At 37.0% G+C, this 17231-nt stretch overlaps 1 protein-coding gene across 1 annotated transcript in view; it reads right to left on the bottom strand.

Moving 5' to 3' along the window:
* The window catches only part of ACSS3 (acyl-CoA synthetase short chain family member 3), a 238668-nt gene that overhangs the window by 30950 nt on the left and 190487 nt on the right, over positions 1-17231 (bottom strand). Inside the window, exon 10 of the mRNA XM_049783383.1 lies at positions 8393-8488. Within this exon, the coding sequence (XP_049639340.1) occupies positions 8393-8488 (96 nt within the window). The remainder of the gene's footprint in view (positions 1-8392; positions 8489-17231) is intronic.

Here is a 17231-nt window from a genome sequence, read left to right on the forward strand (position 1 = left end):
CACAACACAGAGACTGGCACTCATCACAAAGAACAAGAACAACCAGTGCTGATATGTATGGATATTATTACCGTGCTGTCTTATTTTTCTTATATCTTACAGATATAAGATATAAGGGAAGAAAGGATCTCTTATTCATGACTGGTGAGAATGCCACCCAGTCCAACCTTTCTGAAAAACATTACAGATATTCTTCAAAACTCTGAAAATTATTATCCAATTATACCTTTCTTAGGGACACCTTAAGATCATAAAAACACAATACAAAATGCCCTCAGCATTCCTATGTTCAGCACAGCACTATTTACAAAAGCCAGAATCTGGAAACAACCCAGGTGCTTGCCAACAAATGAGTGATTAAAGAAACGGTACATCTACACAATGGAATACTATGCAGTGGTTGGGAAAAATGACATCATGAAACTTGCATATACATGGATGGACATGGAAACTATTATGCTAAGAGAAATGAGTCAGAGGGATAAGGATAGACAATACAATAGTCTCACTCATCTGTGAAATATAAGAAAAATAAAAGACAGCATAGAAATAATATTCAGAGATCATTAGAGATTAGGTCTAATTAGGTCTTTTTATTACCATAAAAAGAAGTGAGCAAGCAGTTAGAGCACTAACTACACTGACAATTACAATGACAATGACAGTGAGAGAGAAGCAGAATGCTTGCCCTAGGGAAAGGAAGATAGTGAGTGGGTGGAGGAAAATGGGGGACATTGAAGCAAGAAAAAGGTACGGGTGAAGAGTAGTGTACAATCTATGACTGAAATCCAACTACAAACATGTTTTTAACCACTGTGTTTAAGCTTCTTTTTTTTTTTTAACAAACGCTTTCTATTTTTATAGAAATATCTGCTAAAGTAAACTAAATTATTCATATTTTTAGGTAGTCATTATCTTAGGAAGAAAATTAATTACTTTTATGTTAAGAAAACAAAAGACTAATCTCTAAATTTTATAATTTACAAATATGCATAGAAATCAAAATATGTTCTCCAAAAGCTGCATTTTCTCCATGAATTAAGCAAAATTATTTGACCAAATAACAACTTCTATGATGCTTTGTCTTTGCAAAAGTAAATGAATGATTCTAAGTCTACTTCATCTGCGTGGCTTCTCTGAAATATCAGTAAGTGCTAGTTGTTGGTCTTTCTGTTGATAGATGTTTCTGTGAATGCTTTGCTGTATTCTGTCTGAACATAGCGATTATAAAGCATATAGAATTATATGGAAAAATAAGGAAAGTGGATTTTTGAAAATTTAAATTAGTGGTATAATTTATGCAACTAAATTAAATCCAAGAGAAATTATTGAATTATTGTAATACTAAGCAATTTAAAAATAAATACTGAAAGGATATTGCACCTCATTGTTAAACAATATCAGTGTAAACAAAATGATTCATTTTTGTTTAGTATTCTTATTCTTTCTATTCAATTTTACTTAACACATTGTAATTATGAGGTTACATATATAAATAGAAAAGGTGATTTTGTGAAGAATACAAACACCAGTGGTTCTTATTATCCTCAAAACCTAACCATCAGTGTTAACTTGAGGAAATTATTTAATCCTTCTGGATACAATATATCTTTTTCTAAATAATATCTTTATTTAAACACCATTATTAAAATATGTTTGCAGTTGGGTTTCAGTCATAAAAAGAACATCCCCCACCTGTGCAGCATTCCCAAACCAATGCGCCTTATCTCCCTCCTCACCCCCTCCTGCCGGTATTCAAGTAAGGCTTTCTACTACTCTCACTCATTAACAATGTTATGATAGTTGGTAGTGTAGTTATTTCTCTAACTACACTGAACACTCTTTGCGGTGAGCTTCATATCATGAGCCTATCCTTTCAGCCCTCATCTATATTGTCTCTGTATTATTGCAATAATGTCTTTGGTTTTTTCCTTAAAACCCATAGATGAGTGAGACTATTCTGTGTCTATCTCTCTCCCTCTGACTTATTTTGCTCAGCATAATAGTTTCCATGTCCATCCATGAATAGGAAAATATCATGACTTCATCTCTCCTGAAGGCTGTATAATATCCCATTGTGTACATGTGAGTACAATATAGTATCTTATAGTTTGAAAACCATACCTAGAGGTGCTCTGGGTTTATTTCTGACCAAATACACAAGCATTACTCCTGGCGGTGCTCAGGAATCTATATGTGGTATCAAGGATCTAACTGGGATTGACTGAGTGCAAATCAAGCAACTTAATACCTGTGCTATCTTTCAACCCGCATCATCTTCAAAAAAAAATAGTCTATTTAAATTCAATGTAATGATTATTGTAAAGTATCAGGAATTTTTTTAATTTCAATTTTATTTAAAAATAATGATTACAAATATGACTGTAGTTAGATTTTAATCACAAAAAGAACACCTCCCTTCACCAGGTCAACACTCCCACCACAAATGCACCTCATATATCTCCACCCACACCCTCTGCCTGTATTTGAGACAGGTATTCTACTGCTCTCACTCAGTAACATTGTGTGGTAGTTATTAGTGTTCTAAGTGTGCTCACCCCTCCTTGAGGTGAGCTTCATACCATGATCCGATCCTCTGGCCCTCATCTCTAGGCATTATTACAATAATGCCTTTTATTTTTCTTAAAACTCATAAATAAGTGAGACTACTCTATGTCTCTCTCTCCCTCTGACTTATTTCATTCAGCATAATAGTTTCTATTTCCATCCATGAATAGGAAAATTTCATGACTTCATCTCTCCTGATGGCTGCATAATATTCCATTGTGTATATGTACTACAGTTTCTTTAGCCATTCATCTGTTGAAGGGCATCCTCATTGTTTCCAGATTCTAGCTATTGTAAAGAGTTCTGCTATGAATATAGGTGTGAGGACAGGATTTTTGTATTGTATTTTTGTGTTCCTAGAGTATATCCGTAGGAGTGGTATAGCTGAATCATATGGGAGCTCAATTTCTAGTTTTTAAAGGAATCTCAATATTGTTTTCCATAAGGTCTGGACTACACAACATTCCCAGTAGAAATATAAGTTCTTTTCTCCCCACATACCTGCCAGCACTGACTGTTCTTGTTCTTTGTGATGTGTGCCTCTGTGACAAGAGATGGTACCTCGTTACTGTTTTGAAATGCATATCCCTGATCATTAGTGGTGTGGATCATTTATTCATGTGAGTTTTGGCCATTTGCATTTCTTCTTTGAGAAAATGTTCATCTCCTCTCCCCATTTTTTGATGAGGTTAGATGTTTTATTCTTGTTAAGTTCTGTCAGTAACTTGTGTATCTTAGATATTCAACCCCTTGTCTGACAAGTATTAGGTAAATAGTTTCTTCAATCTGGGTGGCTTTTATATCCTAGGCACTATTTCCTGTGAGGGGCAGAAGCTTCATAGCTTAATATAGTCCCATCTGTTTATATCTGTTTCCTCTAGTATGGAGAATGCTGTTTCTGCCTTGAAGATGCCTTTAGTCTCAATGTCATGGAGTTGTTTGCCTAAGTGTTGTTCAATACACCTTATGGTTTTGAGTCTGATATCTAGATCTTTAACCCATTTGGATTTGAAATTTGGGCATGGTGTTAGATGGAGGTCTGAGTTCACTTTTCTTTTTAAATTTTATTTATTATGGTCGAAGTGAATTACAATTCTCTCAGTAATATTTGAGGCATATAGTGTCGATGAGTGAGGGGCATTTCCACCACCAGTGTTGTCCTCCCTCCAACCCAGTTCCCAGCATGTTTACACATCTCCCTCCTTTACCCCCATAATGCTAGTGCAACTGTTCCCCCCTTGTACAGCTTGTTGTAGATTGGGTATCGATTTTGTTGTTGTTGACTTTGGATTTAGTATTCAAGTCTGATCAACTTTTACTTCCACCAAATGAACATTCGACTGTCTGGCTTTGGTACCATCTGGGGGAAGAAAGAAAAAAAAAAAAAAGAAAAAAAAAGACAAACAAAAAAAGAGAAAAACTAGGAGGAGTACATCTAGGTGTTAGAAATATCTGTTTAGAAGAAGGAAGATAAAAAAAAAAAGAAAAAAAAGGTAGTAAAGCAAGACAAACCAGAAACAAAAAACAATAAGAAAGTATCAACAAGATTACAAAAATAATAAACACAGAATAAGCCAAAAACCAAAACCATTAGCTACAGAAAAAGAAAAAAAGAAATAAAAAAAACAGACCAGCAACTTCTTAAAAAAAAAAAAAAAAGGTTGCATTTCTTCTTCTTTTTTTTTTTTGCATAGGAATGGTAAATATGGGGAAAATTACAGTTGGAATTCCCTTGGCCTAAGAGATAAAGGGTTTCTCTGCCCTTAAAGCATACTGCCATGGGAACAACTACCTGCTCCATGCTCATTCATTTGCACACCCCGAGGTCTTTTTATGGTGCCAGGAAACTTTCCACTCAGATGTGGGTGATGATATCCCGCCTCTGTAGCTGGAGATCTTGTTATTTATGTAGGTCATAGGGAGAAGGCTAGGAGAGAGTTTTTCATTATGATTTTAGGAGTTCTGTTCCATCACTGTTGTTGTAATCAGTCTTCTGTAATTAGTGGTCTTGGTTTTTGTTCAGAACCTAGGACAGAGCCTAGGGTATAGTTTTCAGCATAGTTCCAGAAGTTCTGCTCAGTCCCAGTTGCCAAAATTAGACCTCTGAAATTAGAGATCTTGGTTTTTGTACCAATTCAAGACCTAGGCTAGGAACTTCCTTATTGGTCTCTTGATAGGTTCTGTCCAGTGAATATTTGTCAAAGTCAGTCTTCTGTAGATAGCGATTTTGGTTTTTGCTTAGGGCAAAGGATGACATGTCTCCTGGTTGCATCATACTGTTAGGGGCTGAGATGGGCAACCCTCTCTGAGCTCAAGTTGTTGACGTTTCCTCATGTCAGGATATCATGTTAAAACTGGTGCAAGTTGGTACCGGAACAGCAAAGAGTAACTGATTGTATATCTGGGGCACATTCTCTGAATACTGAAGTCTATTCTACTGATTTGATGGTCTGTCTTTATTCCAGTACCATGCTGTTTTAATAAATATAGATTTGTAATACAATTTAAAGTTTGGGAAAGTGATGTCTCTGATACTCTTTTTCCAAGGGATGCTCTAGCTATTTGTGGGTGTCTATTGTTCCAAATAAATTTCAGAAGGGTTTGATCTACTTTTAAGAAGAATATCATGGGTATCCTTAGAGGAATTGTATTAAATCTGTACAATGTTTTGGGAATATTGCCATTTTAATTATGTTAATCCTGCCAATCCATGAACAGGGTATGTGTCTTCATTTCCTTATGTCCTCTTTTATTTCTTGAAGCAAAAAGTTTTGTAGTTTTTTTGTATAGATACTTCACGTCCTAAGTTAAGTTGACTCCAAAATATTTGAGTTTGTGTGACACTAATGTGAACAAGTTCTTTTTTAATTTCCATTTCTTCTCTATTACTATTGGTGTACAAGAAGGCCATTGATTTTTGTGTTGTTAATTTTCTAGCCTGCCACTTTTCTATATGAATCTATTGATTCTAGAAGCTTTTTGGTAGAGACTTTAGGGTTTTCTAAATATATTATATCATCTGCAAACAGTGAGAGTTTGATTTCTTTCTTTCCTTTTTTGATGCCCTTGATATCTTTTTCTTGCCTAATCTCTATGGCAAGAACTTCTAGCACTATGTTGAATATGAGTGGTGAGAGAGAACAGCCTTTTCTTATACCAGATTTTTGAGTAAATGCTTGTAGTTTATCTCCATTGAAAATAATATTTGCCATTGGCTTGTGGTAGATGGTCTTGACTATATTGAGAAAAGTTCCTTCCATTCCCATCTTGAGATTTTTTTATGAAAAAATGGTTTTGGACCTCATCAAATGCTTTCTCTGCATCTATTGATACAATCACATGGTTTCCAGTTTTCTTTTTGTTGATATGGTGTATTATGTTGATTTAGGCATGTTAAACCATCCTTGCATTCCTGGAATTAATTCTACTTGGTCATGGTGTATGACCTTCTTCATGAGGCATTAGATCTTATTTGCCAGAATTTTGTTGAGGATCTTTGCATTTGTGTTTATTAGGGATATTGGTCTATAGTTTCTTTTTTTTTTAACATCTCTGGTTTTGGTATCAAGGTGATGTTAGTTTCATAAAAACTACTTGGGAGTGTTCCTGATTTTTCAATTTCATGAAAGAACTTCAAAAAGATTGAGAGTATTTCCTCTAGAAAGTTTTGAAAGAATTTGTTAGTGACTATCTGGGCCTGGGCTTTTGATTTGGGGAAGACTTTTGATTACACTTTTAATTTCCTCAGTACTGGTGGGTCTGTTTTTTTTGTTTTTTTTTTTTTGTTTGTTTTTTTTTTTGTTTGTTTTGTTTTTGGGCCACACCCGGTGACGCTCAGGGGTTACTCCTGGCTATGCGCTCAGAAGTCGCTCCTGGCTTGGGGGACCATATGGGACGCCGGGGGATCGAACCGCGGTCCGTCTCCTAGACTAGCGCAGGTAAGGCAGGCACCTTACCTCAAGCGCCACCGCCCGGCCCCACTGGTGGGTCTGTTATATATGCTAGATCAGTGGTTGCCAAGCTGCAGCTCACGAGCCCATTTGGCTCTTTATACTTTTTAATGAGGCTCTTCTGTGTGCCGGGCAGCCTCTCCAGGAGTCAGGACTCTGCTCCTACCCTCTGTCAGTGCACGCCCCTTGTGCAGCCCCAGCGGCTGGCTCCACACAGCTCCAGTTGGGTCATGTGGATACTTTCATGCAGAATATTCTCAATAAGAAATTATTGAAACTAAAAAAAGTGTACCATCCTATGTATTTTTGATTTTAAAAATGTGGCTCTCAAAATAAATTTCAATCGTGGTTTTGGTGAGATTTGGCTCAGTTGAGAAAAAAGGTTGCCCACCACTGTGCTAGATCATCCTGGTTTAACAGTGGAAGATTGTAGGAGTCCAAGACTTTATCTATCTTTTCTAGGTTATCATGTTTTGTGACATAAAGTTTCTAAAAGTAGTCTCTGATTACCTTTTGAATCTCTGCAGTATCTGTAGTGATCTCACCCTTTTCATTTCTTATGCAGTTTATTAAGTATGGAGTTGTTCTTCATCTCATCTTCGAGCTCGCTGATTCTGTTCTCGGCTGCTGCTACTCTGTTGGAGAGGCTTTCCATTGAGTTTTTAATTTTATCTACTGAGTTTTTCAGTCCTATTATTTCAGTTCGGAGTTCTGCTTTCTATCTTAGTGTTCTCTTCAGCTTTATCCTTTCTTTGAGTTCTATGAGCATCCTCCATATTAGTACTCTAAACTCCTTGTCTGAGAGGTTAACTATTTGTTTGGTACTCTCAGGGACATCAAAGCTGCCATCTTCATTCTCTATGCATGCTGTTGTCCACTGTTGTTTCCCCTTTGACAAGCTTGTAGTGTGACTTTTACTGAGTGTTGTGGTGGAGTTCATGGGCTCGGAGATTTGTGTGGCCCACACATCTCTTTGCTACATGGCTGCACTCTTCCTTGGTGGTCGGTGAACCTTGATGGGATTAAGTTGATTAAGTTTGGTGGAGTCTGTCTCAACAGTCTTCCACAGGGATCAGGAAGCCAAAATTGGAGGGATACAGAAGCTTTATAAAGGCACCAGGCAGGGTATGGTACTGCTTTGTGGGCTGGGACCACCTACTTAGTCGGTGAACCTTGATGGGATTAAGTTGATTAAGTTTGGTGGAGTCTGTCTCAGCAGTCTCCTACAAGGATCAGGAAGACAAAAATGTAGGGATGCAGAGGCTTAATAAAGGCACCAGGCAGGGGATGGTATTGCCTTGTGGGCTGGGTCCACATACGTGGTCAGTGAACCTGTTCAGTAAACCTTGATGGGATTAAGTTGACTAAGTTCACTGAACTCTTTCTCAGCAGTCTCTCACAGGGATCAGGAAGCCAAAAATAGAGGTATGCAGAGGCTTTATAAAGGCACCAGGGAGGGGATGGTATTGCCCTTGGGGCTGAGACCACCTGAGTATTAGGAATCTTATGGCTATTCCATACATATGATTTTCTTTCATATTTATAATATACTCCTCTGATAGCCACTTAGAACATATTTTTGGAACTTTGTAATTTTACTATTTATTCAAAAATTAAGACATTCAGTTATAATACTTATATTAAAATACTCATTAAGCACCTAATATAGTTAATGAAATATGTTTTTTTTTTGTTTTGTTTTTTTTTTGGTTTTTTGGGCCACACCCTGTGACGCTCAGGGGTTACTCCTGGCTATGCGCTCAGAAGTTGCTCCTGGCTTCTTGGGGGACCATATAAATATGTTTAACAGTAAGCAAAAATATAGAAAACATATTAACATAATAAGTTTCCAATAATGAAAGAGTATGTCTCACCATTGTAGCCAGGAACACTCTTTCCTGCTTGTCCTGGAGGAGGAGTTCTAGAATTACCTAGTCCAATGCATGATGCTGTAATTGGAGATCCTGTCTCTGGAGAAAAATAAATATTTAGTTTTCACTCTTTCAAGTTAATATTATGAAACCTCTCGGTGAATGCATTGCCATCCCTCCCTCACTAGTTCATGATGGCATTATGATGCCTTAGTGAATAGTGCAAATGTACTATTTTAAAGTTTCTAGTCTTCTCTACCAGATAGACACCTGTAAAAACTTTAAGATACATATGAAGAGGGGCCGGAGAGATAGCACAATGGCATTTGCCTTGCAATCAGCCGATCCAGAACCTAAGGTGGTTGGTTCGAATCCCGGTGTCCCATATGGTCCCCGGGCCTGCCAGGAGCTATTTCTGAGCAGATAGACAGGAGTAAACCCTGAGCACTGCCGGATGTGGCCCCAAAACAAAACAAAAAGATACATATGAATAATAATTGATCCAACAGTGACTAATTTTTTTAAATTTTGAGGCCACCTCAGGTGGTGCTCAAAATCTCTTCTCACAATGCTCAGGAAATCAGGGGATTGAACCTGGATTGGCAGCTCCCTAGCAATGACTATTTTGTTTTGGTTTTTGAGCCACACCCAGTGACGCCCAAAGGTTACTCCTCGCTGAGCTAAGAAATCACTCCTGGCTCGGGGGTGGGGGTGGGGCAGATGGGACACGAGGAGATCAAACCGTGGTCTGTCCTAGGTCAGCAACGTGCAAGACAAACCCTACTGCTGCACCACCACTCTGGCCCCAATGACTTTTTTTTTTTAAGGAGAGACATCCTGTATGTTCTCAGATGAGGATCAGCAGCAAGAACAGGGTCTGTGATCATGAATGTTTAACCCTGAAAAAAATTAAGTGAATTCTAGAAAAATTGGTATATCCTCTTGACTTAAAATTTTTCATCATTATAGAGAAGAGAAAGCAAAATATTTCTATCATTTGTAGACTTACCTCTTGTACAAGTTACCTAAAAGTTAAAATATATAAGCACAAATAACATGTTCTTTTGTGCAATGTGATTCGGTGAAGTAATTGTATCTAAAATTGCATTAAGCAATGTTTTATTCTATACTTCCCAATCTGTTATCAATGTTAACCAGAGTATCCCACAATTCCACATTGTAAATTAAAATAAACAACCATAAAGTTAATTTCATGTAGTAACAGAACAATAGAAGTTATTGCATGCTGATAAAAACATGCTGAAATCAATGACTATTAAATAGAAGCATGTGTATATTACTATTCATAAAGACAGGCTTGACATTAACTGAAAGTTTGAAGTCTAAAAACTGAATTTATGGAGGTAAGAAAAGCAATGACCATGTCAATTTTAGAAAGTACCGATGACAGTATGTACATAAATATACAGCCAGGTGGTCTGCACAAATATATTTGCCACGCCAACCAGACCCTAAACAATCTACAATATGAAAAGCATCTATTTTCTCAATGACTCTGAATGTATTCCTTCCACTTAAATCTGTGCCATAATTTATCAAGCATTTCACTAATGTTAAAATGATGGGAAGAATGGTGTCAGTATTCTTGAAATTCTTGAGTAGTTAAATGGTTAAGTTTATTATCAACTTATAAGGAACAGAGACTCACTGTGTCTATTATAGGAGCTGGTCTCTCAAACACTAAAACTCAGCTTCTGAATCTTAAGACTTAAGTTGGTTTTGGCTTAAGAACTAGGCCAAATTGTAACATATCGGGGAAGCAGATAGACACCCAAAGCAGATGATACTATTGTCCAATAAAGAGCTCTGCCAACTTTCAGACAATGATAAAAAAAAAAGTGTGAGAAAATTTTGTGAAGTGTAATTTGATTAACCACCTCATATCCCATCCCTCCTCCTTAATTACAGTCTAAGCATAGGAAGGACTCTGCATCTTTGAAGGACTCATATAATTTTACTCTTAGCTTAATACAAAAAAGACTAGGAATTCCTGCTATGCTTTGAAATTCAAAGCAGTGCTTTGAAACTGTAGAAAAGATCAGAACAGAATTTGTTTTGACAGGAAGTTTCAGATTGGTGTAGAGTGAAGTGCTTAAGGAGAGGGCACACAATGGTGGACCTTAGGAACTGACGACTTTAGGTCATGAGATCTTTCATGAAGATGTTCTGGTTCCCTTTCAACTGGAATACAGTGACTCACTATCTTCTTCACTATCTATGAAATTTTAAAGGCATCTGATCAAGATTAGTTTTTCATTAAATGGTTTCCAGCAAATGGGGCCCTTGCCTTGCATGTGGCAGACCCAGTTTCAATCCTGGGCATCCCTTATAGTCCAAGCATTGCCAGGAGTAATTTTAGAGCACAGAGCCAGGATTAATTTGTGCATGCCAGCATGTGTGACCCAGAAAACAAAACCAAATAATAACTGCATTTCATATGTAATCTAAACTCCATACTTCTTAATATGATAAAGTCTCAGCATCTTGTAAACACATGATCCCTAAGTTGAAAAATGCATTTACTTATGTTTCTAATGTCTGTCACATGAAAAAGAAATGAGAAACAAACCATGACAGCAAGATTTTACCTAATCTGCTTCTAACAAAAATGATCATTATTTTCCTATGCTGCTGTGACAAAGTGTTGTGGAGGAAAAGGGAGATCAGGACCTATTTTTAAATTCATAAAAAGTTAATAAAATCAATAAATATGTCTGTCAATACACACTATATCCTTTCTAATATCCTTAAACCTCTTTGGATTGTGATTGGCAGTTTACAGTGTTTGAATATGTTATGTCATTCTTTAAGACAGCTACATAAATAAGTCCTGTGTAACTAATTTTTCTTAGATTCAAAGACAAAGAAAATTCTTATCCACTCAGGCTATAATTATCTGACTTAAGTTTACACTCTCAGTATTTATAATTGGGGTATTTCATTAAGCTTCTTTGAAATTCATATAGGGAAGTGAAAAAATGTAGGTAGTGATGAAAATAACACAATTAGGATGCTTCACAAAGAATACTACACCCAGCCTAACTCACGTTCAGGTTTAAAGAAAAGATAACATAGCTTCATGGATAAGCAACAGCTCAGAAATTTTACAGATGCAAAAACCAGCCTAAAAGGAGAAACTGAAAGGTCTACTTTAAAACAAGACAGACCAACAAACACACCAAACTTATATACAAAGATCACATTAAATCCCATGACAATCATCTCCCTCAATGTCAATGGACTACATGCACCAATTAAGACACACAAAGTAGTTAAATGGATCAAAAAGATAAATCCAACCTTCTGCTGCCTACAAGAAACACACTAAATAGTCAGAACAAATATAGACTCAAAATCAAAGACTGGAGAAAAATCATCCAAGCAAGCACCACCCTTAAAAAGCTGGGATGCCATATTAATAATAGACAACACAAACTTTAGACTCAGAAAAGTTCTAAGGGACAAAGATAGACACTTTGTACTAATCAAGGTATATGTGCAATAGAAAGAAATCGCAATACTAAATATATACACAGCCAATGAGAGACCAGCAAATTATCTAATATAATTATTGAAAAAAAATGAAAGAGGAGATCAATAATAACACAATAATTGTGGGAGACCTCAACACAGCCCTATCAACAATTGATAGGTCAACCAGACTGAAACGCAAAAAATATATACTAGACCTGAAAAGAAAAGGGGAAGAAAGAGGCCTAGTAGGTATATATAGGACACTCCATCCCCAGAAACCTGGCTACACATTCTTTTCCAGTGTACATGGGTCATTCTACAGGGTAGACCACATGATGGTACATCAAACATACCTCCATAATATCAAGAAAATAGAAATTTTGTAGATTACCTTCACTGACCACAAGGCTCTGAAATTAGATGTAAACTACAAAGAAAAACTTTAACAACTGGAAATTAAACAGCCTGCGACTGAACAACCAGTGTGTCTGAGAGGAAATCAGAACATTCCTGGAAACAAATGACAGTAAAAACACAAACTATCAGAATCTATGGAACCCAGCAAAAGCAGTACTGACAAGAAAATTTATAGCTTTGCAAGCACACATCAGGAAGGAAGAAGGGGCATTCCTGAACAGCTTAATGACACAACTTATAAAATTAGAAAGGAACCAAAAATAGGGAGACAAAAGGAAATAACAAAGCGTAGAGCAGAAATCAATAAAGTGGAAACCCAAAAAAAAAATCTGAAAGATCAATGAAAGCAGAAGGGGGTTCTTTGAAAAAATAAACAAGATTGACAGATGATTAGCAAAACTAAAAAAAAAAAAAAGACAGAGAAACTTGATAACCCGTATTAGAAATGAAAAAGGTGACATCACTACAAATATTGCAGAGATTAAAAGGGTAAACAGAGACTACTTTGAGAAACACTAAGCCATGAAACATAAGAACCTGGAAGAAATAAGTAAATTCTTACATTTTTATAACCTTCCACAGTTGAATAAGGAGGGTGTAGCATATATAAACATCTCCATCACCATTGAGGAAATTAAAACGGTAATCAAGTGTCTGCCCAAAAACAAATCCCCCAGCCCAGATGGATACACTAATAAATTATTTCAAGTTTTATAAGAGGAACTACTACCAATCTTGGCCAATATCTTTAATGAAATTGAAAAAACGGGAACATTTCCAAGCAGCTTTTATGAAGCTAACATCACCGTTATACCAAAACCAGATAAAGATGCTGCCAAAAACAGAAAATTACAGACCAATATTCCTGATCAACACAGATGCAAATATCCTCAACAAAATCCTGCCAAATAGAATTCAATGCCTCGTCAAGAAGATCATTCACTATGATCAAGTAAGTTTCATCCCAGGAATGCAAGGATGATTTAACATCCATAAATCTATCATTATAATACACAATATAAACAACAAGAAAAATAAAAATCACATGATAATATCAATAGATACAGAGAAATCATTTGATGAGGTCCAACACCCATTCTTTGTAAAAAAAAAATCTCTCAGCAAGATGAGAGTGAAAGTAACCTTCCTCAATCTAGTCAAGGCCATCTACCACAAGCCAATGGCAAATATCATCCTACATGAAGAAAAACTAAAAAGCCTTTCCTCTAAATTCTGGTACACGACAAGGCTGTCCTCTCTCACCACTCCTATTCAACATAATGCTGGAAGTACTTGCTATTGGGCAAGAAAAAATATCAAGGGCATCCAGATAGGAAAGGAAGAAGTCAAGCCCTCACTGTTTGCAGGTGACATTATACTCTACTTGGAAAACCCTACAGACTCTACCAAAAAGCTTCTAGAAACAAAAGATGCATAGAGTAATGTGGCAGGCTACAAAATTAACACACAAAAATCAATGGCCTTTTTATACACCAATAATGATAGGAAATAAATGGACATTAAGAAAACAACCCTATTCACATTAGTGTCACACAATCTCAAATATCTTGGAGTCAACTTAACCAAAGACATGAAGGACCTATACTGTTACCCCCAACTTAGGGGGACACGCACCAGACATGGCTTTTTGCCTTCCTGGGACAGTGCCTTGCTCCAAAAGAATTATTTGCCAAAAGGCCCGCTTAGAGAAGTCAATCATTTGGCCCTTTGCGTGGATCATTGGCAGTAATTCCAACATGGCTGTAACATTACATTTTTCTCTCTATTTGGCCACTATAGAAATTCAGCCTCAGCTCTCCTACAGACAAAAAAATGTCAGTACCAAAAGTTCATATAACCTGGCGCCAACAGCTTGTTTTTCTAAGTCTAGCTCTATGATGGTAAACAATTATTTCTGTCCCCCCTAAAATCTTTTTTGCAGCTACTACATAGACATCAAAAATATCTCTGTCTCTCTCCTCCTGGTTTCTTGAAAAACCTGCTTTTTGCTAAACCAAAAACATCCCCAGCTCTGGTTTCACTGCCCTCCAGGAGAATTCTTTCTCACATGAAGAACAGTCTTTTAATATGTAAATTTAAAGTCTTTTTCCCATTGTACTGCTCTCCTTCTCTTTGAGAACACCTTGCATACCAGAGTCTGTCCTTATAAAATGTCATTGGCTGAAAAATAAATTTGTCTCTCGTCCCTTGGGTGAGGGTCCCCATACAATGTATTTTGTGTGGTCTCATTTATTTCATATTTCATATTCTTCCACTACTGCTCCTGCTTTTCTCTCCGTGAAAGGTTCCCGGACCCCACGAAGGTTTTGCTTAGCAAAGCTAAGTCGTCTGCAGCACTATACAAAAAAACTATAAAACCCTGCTCCAAGAAATAAGAGAAGATACACAGAAATAAAAACACATACACTATTCATGGATTGGCAGGATCAACATCATTAAAGTATCAGTACTCCCCAAAGCACTGTAAAGATTTAATACAATCCCTCTAAAGAAACCCATGACATTCTTCAAATAAGTGGATCAAACACTTCTGAAATTCATTTGGAACAATAAACACCCTCGAATAGCTAAAGCAATCCTTGGAAAAAGGAAGATGGAAGGCATTACTCTCCCCAACTTTAAACTGTATTACAAAGCAATAGTTATCAAAACAGCATAGTATTGGAATAAAGACATATCCTCAGATCAGTGGAATAGGCTTGAGCACTCTGAGAATGTTTCCCAGACATACAATCACCTAATTTTTATACAGGAGCAAGAAATCCTAAAGGGAGCCTCTTCAACAAGTGGTGTTGGCACAACTGGTTAGCCATTTGCAAAAAAGCAAACTCAGACCTCCAGCTAACACCATATACATAGTTAAAATCCAAATGCATTAAAGACCTTCATATCAGACCTGAAACCATAAGGTATATAGAACAACATGTAGGTAAATTACTCCAGGACATTAAGACTAAAGGCATTTTTAGGAGGAAATAGCACTCTCCAAACAATTGGAAGCAGAGATAAGCAGATGGGACTAAATTAGGCTGAGAAGCTTCTGCACCTGAAAGGAAATAGTGCCCAGGATACAAGTGCCACCCACTGAGTGGAAGAAACTATTCACCCAATACCCATCATATAAGGGGCTAATATCCAAAATATACAAGGCACTGATGGAACTTTACAAGAAAAAAATCTAATCCTATCAAAAAATGTGGAGAAGAAATGAACAAACACTTTGTCAAAGAAGAAATACAAATGGCTGAATGGCACGTGAAAAAAAAATGTTCCACATCACTAACCATCAGGAAGATGCACATCAAAACAACTATGTGGTACCATCTCACGCCACAGAGATTGGCACACATCAGAAAGAATGAGAACAAGCAGTGCTGGTGGTGATGTGGAGAGAAAGCAACTCTTATTCACTTCTAGTAGGAATGCTGTCTAGTCCAGCCTTTATGGAAAACAATATGGAGATTCCTCAAAAAACTGGAAATTGAACTCTCATACAGTTTATCTGTACCATTTATAGGGATATACCCTAGGAACACAAAAAAAAAAAAACAACACAAAAATCCTTTCCTCACACCTATATTCATTGCAGTGCTATTTACAATAGCCAGACCCTGGAAACAACCAAGATGCCCTTCAACAGATAAATGGCTAGAGAAACTGTGGTACATATACACAATGGAATATTATGCAGCGGCCAGGAAAGATGAAGTCATGAAAATTTCCTATACATGGATGTACATGGAATTTATTATGCTGAGTGAAATGAGTCAGAGGGAGAAAAGAGTGATGAGTGTAGTTAGAGAAATAACTACATTGAGAACAATCCTAACAATGAGAATGAATAAGGGAAGTAGAAAGCCAGTCTAGAGTACAGGTGGGGGTGGGATGGGGAGGAGAGAGATTTGGGGCATTGGTGATGGGAATGTTGCACTGGTGAATTGGGGTGTTCTTTACATGACTGAAACCCAACTACAATCATATTTGTAATCAAGGTGTTTAAATAAAGATATATAAAAAAGAAAATAACACAGACAAAATGATTTCTAAGACTCTGAGCACACACTGTCCTAAGTATAAAAATTTGGAATGTTAAATATTAGAACACTATAGAAGTTGTTAGATTAATTGTATATATTTTCTTTATACTCTTGAATGTCATGAGACAAAGGACTGATCCACCTGCATCTAAATGATATACACACTCATACACTCACACATTAAGACACACTGGCTCTAAGTCCACACTGGCTTGCAAGCTTCCTCACACATAATCAGACAAGGGTGAGCCTGTAAGAATGCGGCAAGTCCTCCACCCAAATCCCAGTCTCCCAAAGCCCAAACACAACAAAATTATAAAGAAATATCTGCTTTGACCTGGAGAGATAGCACAGCAGTGTTTGCCTTGAAAGCAGCCGATCCAGAACCTAAGGTGGTTGGTTTGAATCCCAGTGTCCCATATGGCCCCCTTGCCTGCCAGGAGCTATTTCTGAGCAGATAGCCAGGAGTAACCCCTGAGCACTGCCAGGTGTGGCCCAAAAACCAAAAAAGAAAAAAAAAAAGAAATATCTGCTTCACACTTGCTAGACTATAACCAACTAACAACAGCTAGCTAGAGATCCAAGAAATCTGGATGCAAATTCATGGTGGAAAGAAATAGCCATATAAAATCAACTGAAGCATTCTCTTTTATGAAAAGAATAGGCCTGGCGGTTGGAGAGATAGCATGGTGGTAGGGATTTTGCCTTGCATGCAGCTGATCCAGGACAGTGGTTCAAGTCCTGCATCCCATATGTCCCCTGAGCCAGAAGTGATTTATGAGCACAGAGCCAGGATGACCCAAACACCAAGAAAGAAAGAAAGAAAGAAAGAAAGAAAGAAAGAAAGAAAGAAAGAAAGAAAGAAAGAAAGA

This window comes from Suncus etruscus, chromosome 11 (assembly GCF_024139225.1).
Source record: "Suncus etruscus isolate mSunEtr1 chromosome 11, mSunEtr1.pri.cur, whole genome shotgun sequence".
In the NCBI taxonomy this organism is placed as follows: domain Eukaryota; kingdom Metazoa; phylum Chordata; class Mammalia; order Eulipotyphla; family Soricidae; genus Suncus; species Suncus etruscus.